General features: G+C 52.6%; 1 protein-coding gene across 1 annotated transcript; it reads left to right on the top strand.

Moving 5' to 3' along the window:
• The first annotated feature begins 4,436 nt into the window (after nt 1–4,436).
• On the top strand, nt 4,437–6,857 carry LOC133525301 (uncharacterized). The gene has a single exon (XM_061861589.1). It carries the CDS (start codon nt 4,437–4,439, stop codon nt 6,855–6,857), a length of 2,421 nt encoding a protein of 806 aa, XP_061717573.1.
• The last annotated feature ends 5,309 nt before the right edge of the window (nt 6,858–12,166 follow it).

The following is a 12,166-nucleotide window of genomic DNA, read 5'->3' as shown; positions in this document are numbered from 1 at the left end:
TGTTGCCACGCCCTTACGAACTCCTACAGACTAACTTGAACAGATGCGCCCGTGCCCAAGACCTGCTCATGCAGGTAATAGCGGAGTGGGGCATAGGCGCGGCTGTGGTGGCGGAACCGTATTGCGTTCCTCCTCAGCCCAACTGGGTAGGAGCAACCGACCGGAAAGTGGCTCTAGTATTACCGGCTATTGGGGACTATCCTCCCCTGATAGCGGTTCATAAAGGTCCCGGAATGGCGGCAGCCAAATGGGGAAACCTTATACTAATCGGCACTTACTTTTCCCCTAATAGGCCACTATGGGAGTTCGAGGGCTACTTAGATGATCTGGGAGGGCTAATAAGGAGGTCAGCACCAACCCCGGTACTCGTGATGGGGGACCTCAATGCTAAAAGCGCAGCCTGGGGTTCCCCTGTTACTAATGCGAAGGGCGAAACCCTTAGGGACTGGGCGGTAGAGATGGGACTGGTGGTTGTAAACCAGGGTAATGCCTACACATGTGTGCGACAGCAGGGAGGATCCATTGTCGACGTTACTCTTGCAACCCCTGTTGTCGCTAACCGCATTGAGGACTGGCGTGTCCTGGAGGATGTGGAAACTCTCTCCGACCACGTCTACATCAGGATGAGGATCTCTCCATCTCTGGCGGCCCCACTACAGGCTATGCCGCAAGCAGCAGGTAGGCGCCGTCCCCACGGCCGCTTCCCTAGGTGGTCCTTGGCCAGCCTGGATAGGGACATGATTGAGGAGGCCGCATTGATAGAGGCTTGGTGCGCTCCCCCACCAGTGGACCTAGGGATTGAAGAAAGGGCAGGCCGGTTCCGTGCGTCTCTAACCACGGTGTGCGATACTGGCATGTCAAGGACGAAGAAATTAGCTGGCAAAAAACAGGTCTACTGGTGGTCGGAGGAAATTGCTGCCCTCCGAGTAACCGCCAATGCTGCACGCCGAAAATTCACCAGGTGCCGGCGCCGTCAACACACGGCGGCAGAGGAGGAGACACTCCGGGACGCCCTTGTCGCCGCAAAATTGGCATTAAGAATTGCTATAGCCAAACGGAAGGATGAGGCCCGAGAGGAATTCCTGAGTACTTTAGATAGGGATCCATGGGGGCGACCCTATAAAATAGTCAGGAACAAAATGAAACACGCTCCCCCCATGGATTCCTTAGAGCCGGAGCTACTAAGGAGAGTTGTAGAGGGCCTCTTCCCGGCGGCACCGTACTTTGCGCCTCCCGTTATGGCTCTCCCAACGGAGGAACCGGAGGGCCTTCCTGACGTCCCTTTAATCTCGGATGTAGAAATTATGGGAGCGGTGTACCGAATGAGAGCCAGCAAAAAGGCTCCGGGGCCGGATGGTGTGCCAGGGAGAGTGCTCTCTCTGGCATTGAAACACCTCGGAATCCGACTTCGAGGGTTATTTGACGACTGCCTCAAAGAGGGAATTTTCCCTCGTTGTTGGAAAGAGGGTAGATTGTGCCTATTGCGAAAGGAGGGTCGTCCAGCTGACTCGCCTTCGGGATACCGCCCCATCGTTCTCCTAGATGAAACTGGAAAGATGTTGGAACGCATCATAGCAAGGCGTATTACTAAGCATCTGGAGGACACGGGCCCGAACATTAGCGACCGGCAATTCGGCTTCCGCGAGGGGCGGTCAACAATAGACGCTGTAGGCACGTTGAAGAAATTCAGCGATCTGGCAGCAGAGAAAAAGGAGGGAGCCGTAGCAGTGTCCCTAGATATTGCTAATGCCTTTGGCTCTCTCCCTTATGGAGTGATAAAAGAGGCGCTCCGGTATCACGGTGTGCCTCTTTATTTGAGGACAATAATAGAGCACTACCTCTCAGATAGGGTAGTGCTCTATGAATCAGGAGGCAGACGCTTAGAAAGACGAATGGAGTGTGGTGTTCCTCAGGGGTCGGTACTGGGGCCCCTGCTCTGGAACATCGGTTTTGATTGGGCGATAAGAGGGGAGCAACTTCCCCGTATGGTCACCATTTGTTATGCCGATGACACAATGGTGGCCGTAAGGGGAAGAGAGTATCGGGAAACCTTAAGGAGAGCCGCAGTGGCAACCGAGCTCACGGTGGGGCGCATTAATATGTTAGGGCTTACGGTATCTCTTAATAAGACTGACGCCGTAGTCTTCAAAGGAAGAGGCTGGAGGCTGCGGCACCTGATGAGGTGATCACTGTAGGGGGTGAGGCGGTCCCTTTAAAAGACCAAATTAAATACCTTGGGCCTTATCCTGGACCACAAGTGGGAATTCAAGGAACACTTTACCAACCTGGTTCCTCGACTCATTAGGTGCTGCTTCGGCGCTGAGCCGGCTATTGCCCAATGTTGGAGGCCCCCAAGCCCCATGTCGACGCCTATATGCGAACGTTATTCGCAGCATGGCGCTATACGGGGCACCGATATGGGCTGGGAGGCTTAATGACGAAACAAGGGCCCTCCTCCGAAGGCCTCAGAGAATTATTGCGCGGCGCATTATTAGAGGGTACTCGACCATCGGGCACGCGGCCGCTTGTGCCCTCGCCGGTATCTTGCCGTGGGATCTGGACGCACGATTACTAGCGGAGAGGTACAACCAGAGGATGGAGCTATGCATCACCGATGAGCATCTGGCTCCTAGAGAGTTGGAGGCGCGGCTAGAGGCAGCAAAGAAGAGGGAGAGAGATCGGTGGAAAAGCCAGCTGGAGAACGAGCCATACGGCGCATACACCATAGGGGCGCTCCTCCCGTCTTTCGATAGCTGGCTGGACCGTAAAAGTGGTATCTTGACCTACAGGCAAGTACAGGTAATGACTGGACACGGCTGCTTCGGTCATTACCTGTACACAATACAGAGGGAGCCTACGCCGATTTGTCATCACTGCGGGTACGAAGATGACACCGCATATCACACAATGGTGGAATGCCCATCCTGGGCCCCAGAGAGACGGGAGCTAGAAATGGCCCTAAACGTGGATGATCTCTCGCTGCATAACATAGTAGCAAGAATTTTGGTCAGTGAGAGATCCTGGGAGGCGTTTAATAACTTCTGCGAACAAGTTATAAGAAAGAAAGAGGAAGCGGAGCGGATGCGGGAAGAGAGAGCTGATGCGCACCCGCTTCGACGCAGACGGAGGGGAACAAGGCAAAGGCAATTCGTCAATGCCTTGATTCCTCAGTAGAGCTGCGGGCTGGGGACCCGCAGATAAAGCTCTACACGCCTGGGGAGGGATTGTAGCGTTACACAATCCCTCCTATTTTAACATGAGGGTGCTCCCGGTGAAGTAGCCGGGGCGGCCGGGGGAGCATCGTGGTAGAATATTAGTGATCCCATGATGCTCCCCTATAACAGCAGAGAGGGTAACGCCGCAGGGGAAGTTAGTGGGTATTCCCCTCCCCTCCCTCTGGCAAGCAGAGGGAGTTGCGAGGGGCGAGTCCCACATACCACCCCATCCCCAACGGGCTTTCGCAGCCCGGGGGTGAGATACGTAAATGTATTTACCCCTGCGTGAAAAAAAAAAAAAAAAAAAAAAAGGTTCAGAGTTAGGTTAGGTTCAGAGTTAGGTTAGGTTCAGAGTTAGGTTAGGTTCAGAGTTAGGTTAGGTTCAGAGTTAGGTTAGGTTCAGAGTTAGGTTAGGTTCAGAGTTAGGTTAGGTTCAGAGTTAGGTTAGGTTCAGAGTTAGGTTAGGTTCAGAGTTAGGTTAGGTTCAGAGTTAGGTTAGGTTCAGAGTTAGGTTAGGTTCAGAGTTAGGTTAGGTTCAGAGTTAGGTTAGGTTCAGAGTTAGGTTGGGGGCGCTAGGTCGGGTAACCTCCACGAGGGTCTGGGTCATTCCAATTTCTGTTGATCCTCGCGGATCCGCAGTCAAGGGAATGGCTTATGGCTGGTGCGCCCTGGGGGCAACGGTAAGTGATCTCCTGCGTGGGATTGCTTACCGGTGTTGCCAATAACCCGACACCCGGGAATAGCCCGGGAGGGGAGGGGTAGGTTGCTCTTGGCGTGTCTCTATGATCTCTTAGGCTATACCGGACAGGGCTACCCATACCGGGCAGGCGAAGAGAGAGGGACACTATCAAGAGCAGGGGGGACGGGTATACCTGCTTTCGGTGCCGAAACCGGGTGTACAGGCCTTGGCCACCGTCCCGAAACTCGTTATCCCAAATGATAAGGTGTTGTTGTCATGTCTAGCAGCCTTTGATGGGACCGAGGACCTTGCCTTGGTCGGCTGGGTCAAGAGGAGTTAACCTCAATAAAAAATCCACAATCCCCCGCATGGCGGTTCACCGTGCTGGGGTGCTCTTCTTAGAGCGGCTGGGGTGCTCATCAGTCACTAGTGGCCAAACCTGTGATACCTCCCGACCTCACAGCGTATATAGGGCCACAGTTTAGGTATTGGGGATCTCTGCCTCTGTGGAGCTTTTGTTCTCCCCAACTCGTGGGAATTTAATGGCATCTAAAAATAAAAAAACTCCTGAAAACGGCCCTTTTGAGGGCCAACACGAAAACGGCCCTTCTCAGGGCCAACACGAAAACGGCCCTTCTCAGGGCCAACATGAAAGCGGCTCTTCCCAGAGCCTGCCTGATGCGGTGTCGGAGCTGGATCAAAGAGCGTCGACAGACTCAGACTCAGACTTGGGGACTAACTCCCAGGCAAGAACGAGAGGAGTCAGAAATGAACGGTCAGGGAGGATACGTCGACTGTCTGACACGACGGACTCCGACGACCTTGCAAAGGACGATGAGACGGCTGGCGAGAAGTCAGTGGAAAGACAGTTGGCCCAAAAAAGGCGCCATACTGGATCGGACGAGGAAACGTGTCTGGGAAACCTGCCAAAAATAAATACAGCACGTCGAGGCGGGAAATGGGGAAAGAGCAAGACCCGCGGAGCGTACACGGGTATTGCTAAGACCAAATCCCTTGGGGCATACGTGGGAATAGCCAAGGCCAAAAGCATGCTGAAAATATGTCTCGAGCGAGGGTCTTCTGGGAAAAAAGCGGATAAGGATGCCAGACATACGCCCCAAGTTCACGGGCCGGCGTCCTGCTCGATGAAGGAAAAAAACCAAACATCTGAACAGGTCATTTCCGATGAGGAGCAAGAAATGGAGTGCAACCTGCTGCTGGAGGGTTGTCAGTCACCGGCTGCTGACGGAGACGAAGCGGATGTGGCCCGCAGGGCAGCCAAGAGGGTGCTGGCCGACGTCAGCAAGTCAGCGAATTTAAAGGGAACCATCCGCGGTCGCATTAACAAGGCGTGCCGCGAAATAATAAATGCCATGGATAACATTGACTCAAGAGAGGAGAATGAGGAGGTGCATGTCCTTCGGGCAAATAATAAAAGATTGAAGGAAGAGCTAGCTCATGCGACATCTGAATTGAAGGCGCTCAGAAAGGCCTTTTCCGATCGGAATAAGAAGGAGACTCCAGCAGGCAGTCTAAAGGCTAACCAGATCCTGGAGGCGGTAACGGATGCCTTGTCTGAGTTTAGGGAGGAGCTGTCGGCGAGTCTCTTCAAATCGCTAGGGGACATGGTTAATGCTCGCATAGACGACATAAAGAGTCGTCTCCCTCCAGCGCCGGTTGTTCGCCCGCCATTAGCGGCGGACCGAAAAAAGGCAGCTACGGCTGCCGCTAGGACGGTTTCTCCTACACGGTTTCCTGTGGTTGATCTGCCGGATGATCCCTGGACCCCGTTGGCGGTTCCTGCCCCCGCTCCTACCCCAAGGCCTGGCCCTGGGGAATCTGTAGAGAAATCTGTAGCATCGTCTGGGTCAACGCTAATGCCCCCTGCGAGAGCTGCACCTGGCCCGAAAGTGCCGCGGAGGAAACAAGTAGCTACCAAGCAGGTACCTCAGGTGACTCCTCCCCATCATGCGGGAAATTCTTCAAAACCCACCCCCGCTCCCCGAGCGAAGAGGGTTACTCAGACGGCGCCGCCGCCACCACCGACGACTGCTAATCAGACGTGGACAGAAGTATTGGGCCGTAAAGCAAAGAGAAAAGCTAATAAGAAAGCGTCTGCAGCAGTCCAACCGGCTGTGAAGCCAAAGCCGAAGCCGCGTAAATTGGTTGCTCCATCGACGGCGGGCATTGTAGTGGCTCTCAAACCAGAATCTGAGGCTACATATGCGGGGATCTTCGCCAAGGTGACGACTTCTTTTGGTCTAGCTGAGGTGGGGCTAGACCACGTTAAAGTTCGGAAAACGGCCGATGGGGCGCGTATCATTGAGGTCCCTGGTACCGACAACGGCAGGACAGCCGATATCCTGCGCGAGAAATTGGAGGGCTTGGTCGGCAACGACGCGAGGGTGTACCGGCCAACAAAAATGGCCGGCTTGAGGGTATCAGGACTCATGGAATGTGCAACCAAGGAGGCAGTAGCCGAGGCAATATCAGCGAAGGGTGGTTGCAGACTTGACGAGGTGAAGGTGGGCGCAATCCGTACTGGCTTTAACGGGGTAGGTTCGACCCTCATTAAATGCCCAGTGACAGCCGCCAACAAGATAGTAGAGGGAGGGCGTTTGCTTGTGGGGTGGTCGAGTGCACAAGTTCATATATTAGATCCAGCACCGCTCCGCTGTTATAAATGCATGGGGACGGGACACGCTCGTGCCACTTGCCCTTCACAAGTAGAGAGAGGGAACCTGTGCTTCCGGTGCAGCAAGCCGGGACATAAGGCGTCGGGCTGCACCGAGGCGCCATTTTGCGCGGCGTGTCACCAAGCTAAGAAGCCAGCCGGCCACTATATGGGAGGCCAAGCATGCTGCCCCCCACCGACTAAGGGAAGAGTAGGCCCCGTCCAGACCCAGGGGCCCGAACAGAGATCCGCCCAAGGGGCTGACGAGGGACAAGAGATGGATACGTAATGTTGCCACGCCCTTACGAACTCCTACAGACTAACTTGAACAGATGCGCCCGTGCCCAAGACCTGCTCATGCAGGTAATAGCGGAGTGGGGCATAGGCGCGGCTGTGGTGGCGGAACCGTATTGCGTTCCTCCTCAGCCCAACTGGGTAGGAGCAACTGACCGAAAAGTGGCTCTAGTAGTACCGGCTATTGGGGACTATCCTCCCCTGATAGCGGTTCATAAAGGTCCCGGAATGGCGGCAGCCAAATGGGGAAACCTTATACTAATCGGAACTTACTTTTCCCCTAATAGGCCACTATGGGAATTCGAGGGTTACTTAGATGATCTGGGAGGGCTAATAAGGAGGTCAGCACCAACCCCGGTACTCGTGATGGGGGACCTTAATGCTAAAAGCGCAGCCTGGGGTTCCCTTGTTACTAATGCGAAGGGCGAAACCCTTAGGGACTGGGCGGTGGAGATGGGACTGGTGGTTGTAAACCAGGGCAATGCCTACACATGTGTGCGACAACAGGGAGGATCCATTGTCGACGTTACTCTTGCAACCCCTGTTGTCGCTAACCGAATTGAGGACTGGCGTGTCCTGGAGGATGTGGAAACTCTCTCCGACCACGTTTACATCAGGATGAGGATTTCTCCATCTCCGGCGGCCCCACTACAGGCTTCACCGCAAGCAGCGAGCAGGCGTCGTCCCTATGGCGGTTTTCCTAGGTGGTCCCTGGCCAGCCTGGATAGGGACATGATTGAGGAGGCCGCATTGATAGAGGCTTGGTGCGCTCCCCCACCAGTAGACCTTGGGGTTGAAGGAAGGGCAGCCCGGTTCCGTGCCTCGCTAACGACGGTGTGCGATACTGGAATGTCAAGGACCAAGAAATTTACTGGCAAAAAACAGGTCTACTGGTGGTCGCAGGAAATTGCAGCCCTCCGAGTAACCGCCAATGCTGCACGCCGGAAATTCACCAGGTGCCGGCGCCGGCAACACACGGCGGCAGAGGAGGAGACACTAAGGGAGGCCCTTTTAACCGCAAAATTGGCATTGAGAATTGCTATAGCCAACGGAAGGATGAAGCCCGAGAGGAATTCCTGAATACTTTAGATAGGGATCCATGGGGGCGACCCTATAAAATTGTCAGGAACAAACTGAAACACGCTCCCCCCATGGATTCCCTAGAGCCGGAACTATTAAGGAGAGTTGTAGAGGGCCTCTTCCCGGCGGCACCGGACTTTGCGCCTCCCGTCATGGCTCTCCCAGTGCAGGAACCGGAGGGCCTCCCGGATGTCCCTTTAATCTCGGACGTGGAAATTATGGGAGCGGTGTTCCGATGAGAGCCAGCAAAAAGGCTCCGGGGCCGGATGGTGTGCCAGGGAGAGTGCTCTCCCTGGCACTTAAACACCTCGGAGTTCGGCTTCGAGGGTTATTTGACGACTGCCTCAAAGAGGGAATTTTCCCTCGTTGCTGGAAGGAGGGTAGATTGTGCCTATTACGAAAGGAGAGTCGTCCAGCTGACTTTCCTTCGGGATACCGCCCCATCGTTCTCCTGGATGAAACCGGCAAGATGCTGGAGCGCATTATAGCAAGGCGTATCACTAAGCACTTGGAAGACACGGGCCCGAACATTAGCGACCGGCAATTCGGCTTCCGCGAGGGGCGGTCAACAATAGACGCTGTAGGCACGTTGAAGAAATTCAGCGACCTGGCAGCAGATAAAAAGGAGGGAGCCATAGCAGTATCTCTGGACATTGCCAATGCCTTCGGCTCTCTCCCTTATGGAGTGATAAAAGAGGCGCTCCGGTATCACGATGTGCCTCTGTATTTGAGGACAATAATAGAGCACTACCTCTCAGACAGAGTAGTGCTCTATGAATCAGGAGGCAGACGCCTAGAAAGACGGATGGAGTGTGGTGTTCCGCAGGGGTCGGTGCTGGGTCCCCTGCTCTGGAACATTGGTTTTGATTGGGCAATAAGAGGGGAGCAACTTCCCCGTATGGTCACCATTTGTTATGCCGATGACACAATGGTGGCCGTAAGGGGAAGAGAGTATCGGGAAACCTTAAGGAGAGCCGCAGTGGCAACCGAGCTCACGGTGGGGCGCATTAAACTGCTAGGACTTACGGTATCTCTTAATAAGACTGACGCCGTAGTCTTCAAAGGAAGAGGCTGGAGGCTGCCACCTGATGAGGTGATCCCTGTTGGAGGTGAGGCGGTCCCTTTAAGAGCCCAAATTAAATACCTGGGCCTTATCTTGGACAACAAGTGGGAATTCGAGGAACACTTTTCCAACCTGGTTCCTCGACTCATTAGTGCTGCTTCGGCGCTGAGCCGACTGTTGCCCAACGTTGGAGGCCCCCAAGCCCCTTGTCGACGCCTATATGCGAACGTTATTCGCAGCATGGCGCTATACGGAGCACCGATATGGGCCGGGAGGCTTAATGACAAAACAAGGGCCCTCCTCAGAAGACCCCAGAGAATTATTGCGCGGCGCATTATTAGAGGGTACTCGACCATCGGGCACGCGGCCGCTTGTGCCCTCGCCGGTATCTTGCCGTGGGATCTGGACGCACGATTACTAGCGGAGAGGTACAACCAGAGGATGGAGCTATGCATCACCGATGAGCATCTGGCTCCTAGAGAGTTGGAGGCGCGGCTAGAGGCAGCAAAGAAGAGGGAGAGAGATCGGTGGAAAAGCCAGCTGGAGTACGAGCCATACGGCGCATACACCATAGGGGCGCTCCTCCCGTCTTTCGATAGCTGGCTGGACCGTAAAAGTGGTATCTTGACCTACAGGCAAGTACAGGTAATGACTGGACACGGCTGCTTCGGTCATTACCTGTACACAATACAGAGGGAGCCTACGCCGATTTGTCATCACTGCGGGTACGAAGATGACACCGCATATCACACAATGGTGGAATGCCCATCCTGGGCCCCAGAGAGACGGGAGCTAGAAATGGCCCTAAACGTGGATGATCTCTCGCTGCATAATATAGTAACAAAAATTCTGGCCAGCGAGAGATCCTGGGAGGCGTTCAATAACTTCTGCGAAGAAGTTATAAGAAAGAAAGAGGAAGCGGAGCGGATGCGGGAAGAGAGAGCTGATGCGCACCCGCTTCGACGCAGACGGAGGGGAACAAGGCAAAGGCAATTCGTCAATGCCTTAATTCCTCAGTAGAGCTGCGGGCTGGGGACCCGCAGATAAAGCTCTACACGCCTGGGGAGGGATTGTAGCGTTACACAATCCCTCCTCTTTTAACATGAGGGTGCTCCCGATGAATTAGCCGGGGCGGCCGGGGGAGCATCGTGGTAGAATATTAGTGATCCCATGATGCTCCCCTATAACGGCAGAGAGGGTAACGCCGCAGGGGAAGTTAGTGGGTATTCCCCTCCCCTCCCTCTGGCAAGCAGAGGGAGTTGCGAGGGGCGAGTCCCACATACCACCCCATCCCCAACGGGCTTTCGCAGCCCGGGGGTGAGATACGTAAATGTATTTACCCCTGCGTGAAAAAAAAAAAAAAAAAAAAAAAAAAAAAAAAAAAAGGTTCAGAGTTAGGTTAGGTTCAGAGTTAGGTTAGGTTCAGAGTTAGGTTAGGTTCAGAGTTAGGTTAGGTTCAGAGTTAGGTTAGGTTCAGAGTTAGGTTAGGTTCAGAGTTAGGTTAGGTTCAGAGTTAGGTTAGGTTCAGAGTTAGGTTAGGTTAGGTTAGGTTAGGTTAGGTTAGGTTAGGTTAGGTTAGGTTAGGTTAGGTTAGGTTAGGTTAGGTTAGGTTAGGTTAGGTTAGGTTTTTTTTTTTTTTTTTTTTTTTTTTTAAAAGGTTAGTATGTGTCGAGTGAGGACACAGGGCCCTCGCTAGGGATACGGGCGACCCTGTGCCCGCGGTGACTTACGCGAAAAGGTTTATATGTTTTATGCGATGCCGGGTCCGGCATCACCATCAGTCAAGAACAATGGTGATGCTCGAATTGAAGACCCGGCGTTGTTGTTTGGTTGAGCTAATATGGACCCATGGTCCCCGCATTGGGTACGGGCGGCCATGGGCCCAGGTTGAAATTTGATGCGTGAATTTGTTGTTGTGGTTGTTAATGTGATTTTTGAAAAGTTAAATAATTGGTTGTTTGAATGGTTTAGTTTAAAGTAAGGTTTATGATTGGTTTGAGTTGTAGTTTTTGATTTTTGTGTTGTCATAATTGGTTTAGGTTGGAGGGACCGCAGTAGAAGTTCATAGATGCACTCAACGGACGCTGCTGCCCGTCCGTCGATTTTCCCTTAGTCGCCTTTTACGACACCCACGGGACGAAATGGGGTGGTGCTATTCTAACGCCGGCACCACACGGCAAAAGGTTAGGTTAGGTTAGGTTAGGTTAGGTTAGGTTAGGTTAGGTTAGGTTAGGTTAGGTTAGGTTAGGTTAGGTTAGGTTAGGTTAGGTTAGGTTAGGTTAGGTTAGGTTAGGTTAGGTTAGGTTAGGTTAGGTTAGGTTAGGTTAGGTTAGGTTAGGTTAGGTTAGGTTAGGTTAGGTTAGGTTAGGTTAGGTTAGGTTAGGTTAGGTTAGGTTAGGTTAGGTTAGGTTAGGTTAGGTTAGGTTAGGTTAGGTTAGGTTAGGTTAGGTTAGGTTAGGTTAGGTTAGGTTAGGTTAGGTTAGGTTAGGTTAGGTTAGGTTAGGTTAGGTTAGGTTAGGTTAGGTTAGGTTAGGTTAGGTTAGGTTAGGTTAGGTTAGGTTAGGTTAGGTTAGGTTAGGTTAGGTTAGGTTAGGTTAGGTTAGGTTAGGTTAGGTTAGGTTAGGTTAGGTTAGGTTAGGTTAGGTTAGGTTAGGTTAGGTTAGGTTAGGTTAGGTTAGGTTAGGTTAGGTTAGGTTAGGTTAGGTTAGGTTAGGTTAGGTTAGGTTAGGTTAGGTTAGGTTAGGTTAGGTTAGGTTAGGTTAGGTTAGGTTAGGTTAGGTTAGGTTAGGTTAGGTTAGGTTAGGTTAGGTTAGGTTAGGTTAGGTTAGGTTAGGTTAGGTTAGGTTAGGTTAGGTTAGGTTAGGTTAGGTTAGGTTAGGTTAGGTTAGGTTAGGTTAGGTTAGGTTAGGTTAGGTTAGGTTAGGTTAGGTTAGGTTAGGTTAGGTTAGGTTAGGTTAGGTTAGGTTAGGTTAGGTTAGGTTAGGTTAGGTTAGGTTAGGTTAGGTTAGGTTAGGTTAGGTTAGGTTAGGTTAGGTTAGGTTAGGTTAGGTTAGGTTAGGTTAGGTTAGGTTAGGTTAGGTTAGGTTAGGTTAGGTTAGGTTAGGTTAGGTTAGGTTAGGTTAGGTTAGGTTAGGTTAGGTTAGGTTAGGTTAGGTTAGGTT

The sequence above is a fragment of the Cydia pomonella genome, chromosome 14 (genome assembly GCF_033807575.1).
Source record: "Cydia pomonella isolate Wapato2018A chromosome 14, ilCydPomo1, whole genome shotgun sequence".
Classification (NCBI taxonomy): domain Eukaryota; kingdom Metazoa; phylum Arthropoda; class Insecta; order Lepidoptera; family Tortricidae; genus Cydia; species Cydia pomonella.
This window is presented reverse-complemented; position numbering and strand designations above follow the sequence as displayed.

Coding starts and splice junctions, on each gene's coding strand:
- LOC133525301 (XM_061861589.1), top strand. CDS start 4,437: ATGGCATCTAAAAATAAAAAAACTCCTGAAAACGGCCCTTTTGAGGGC.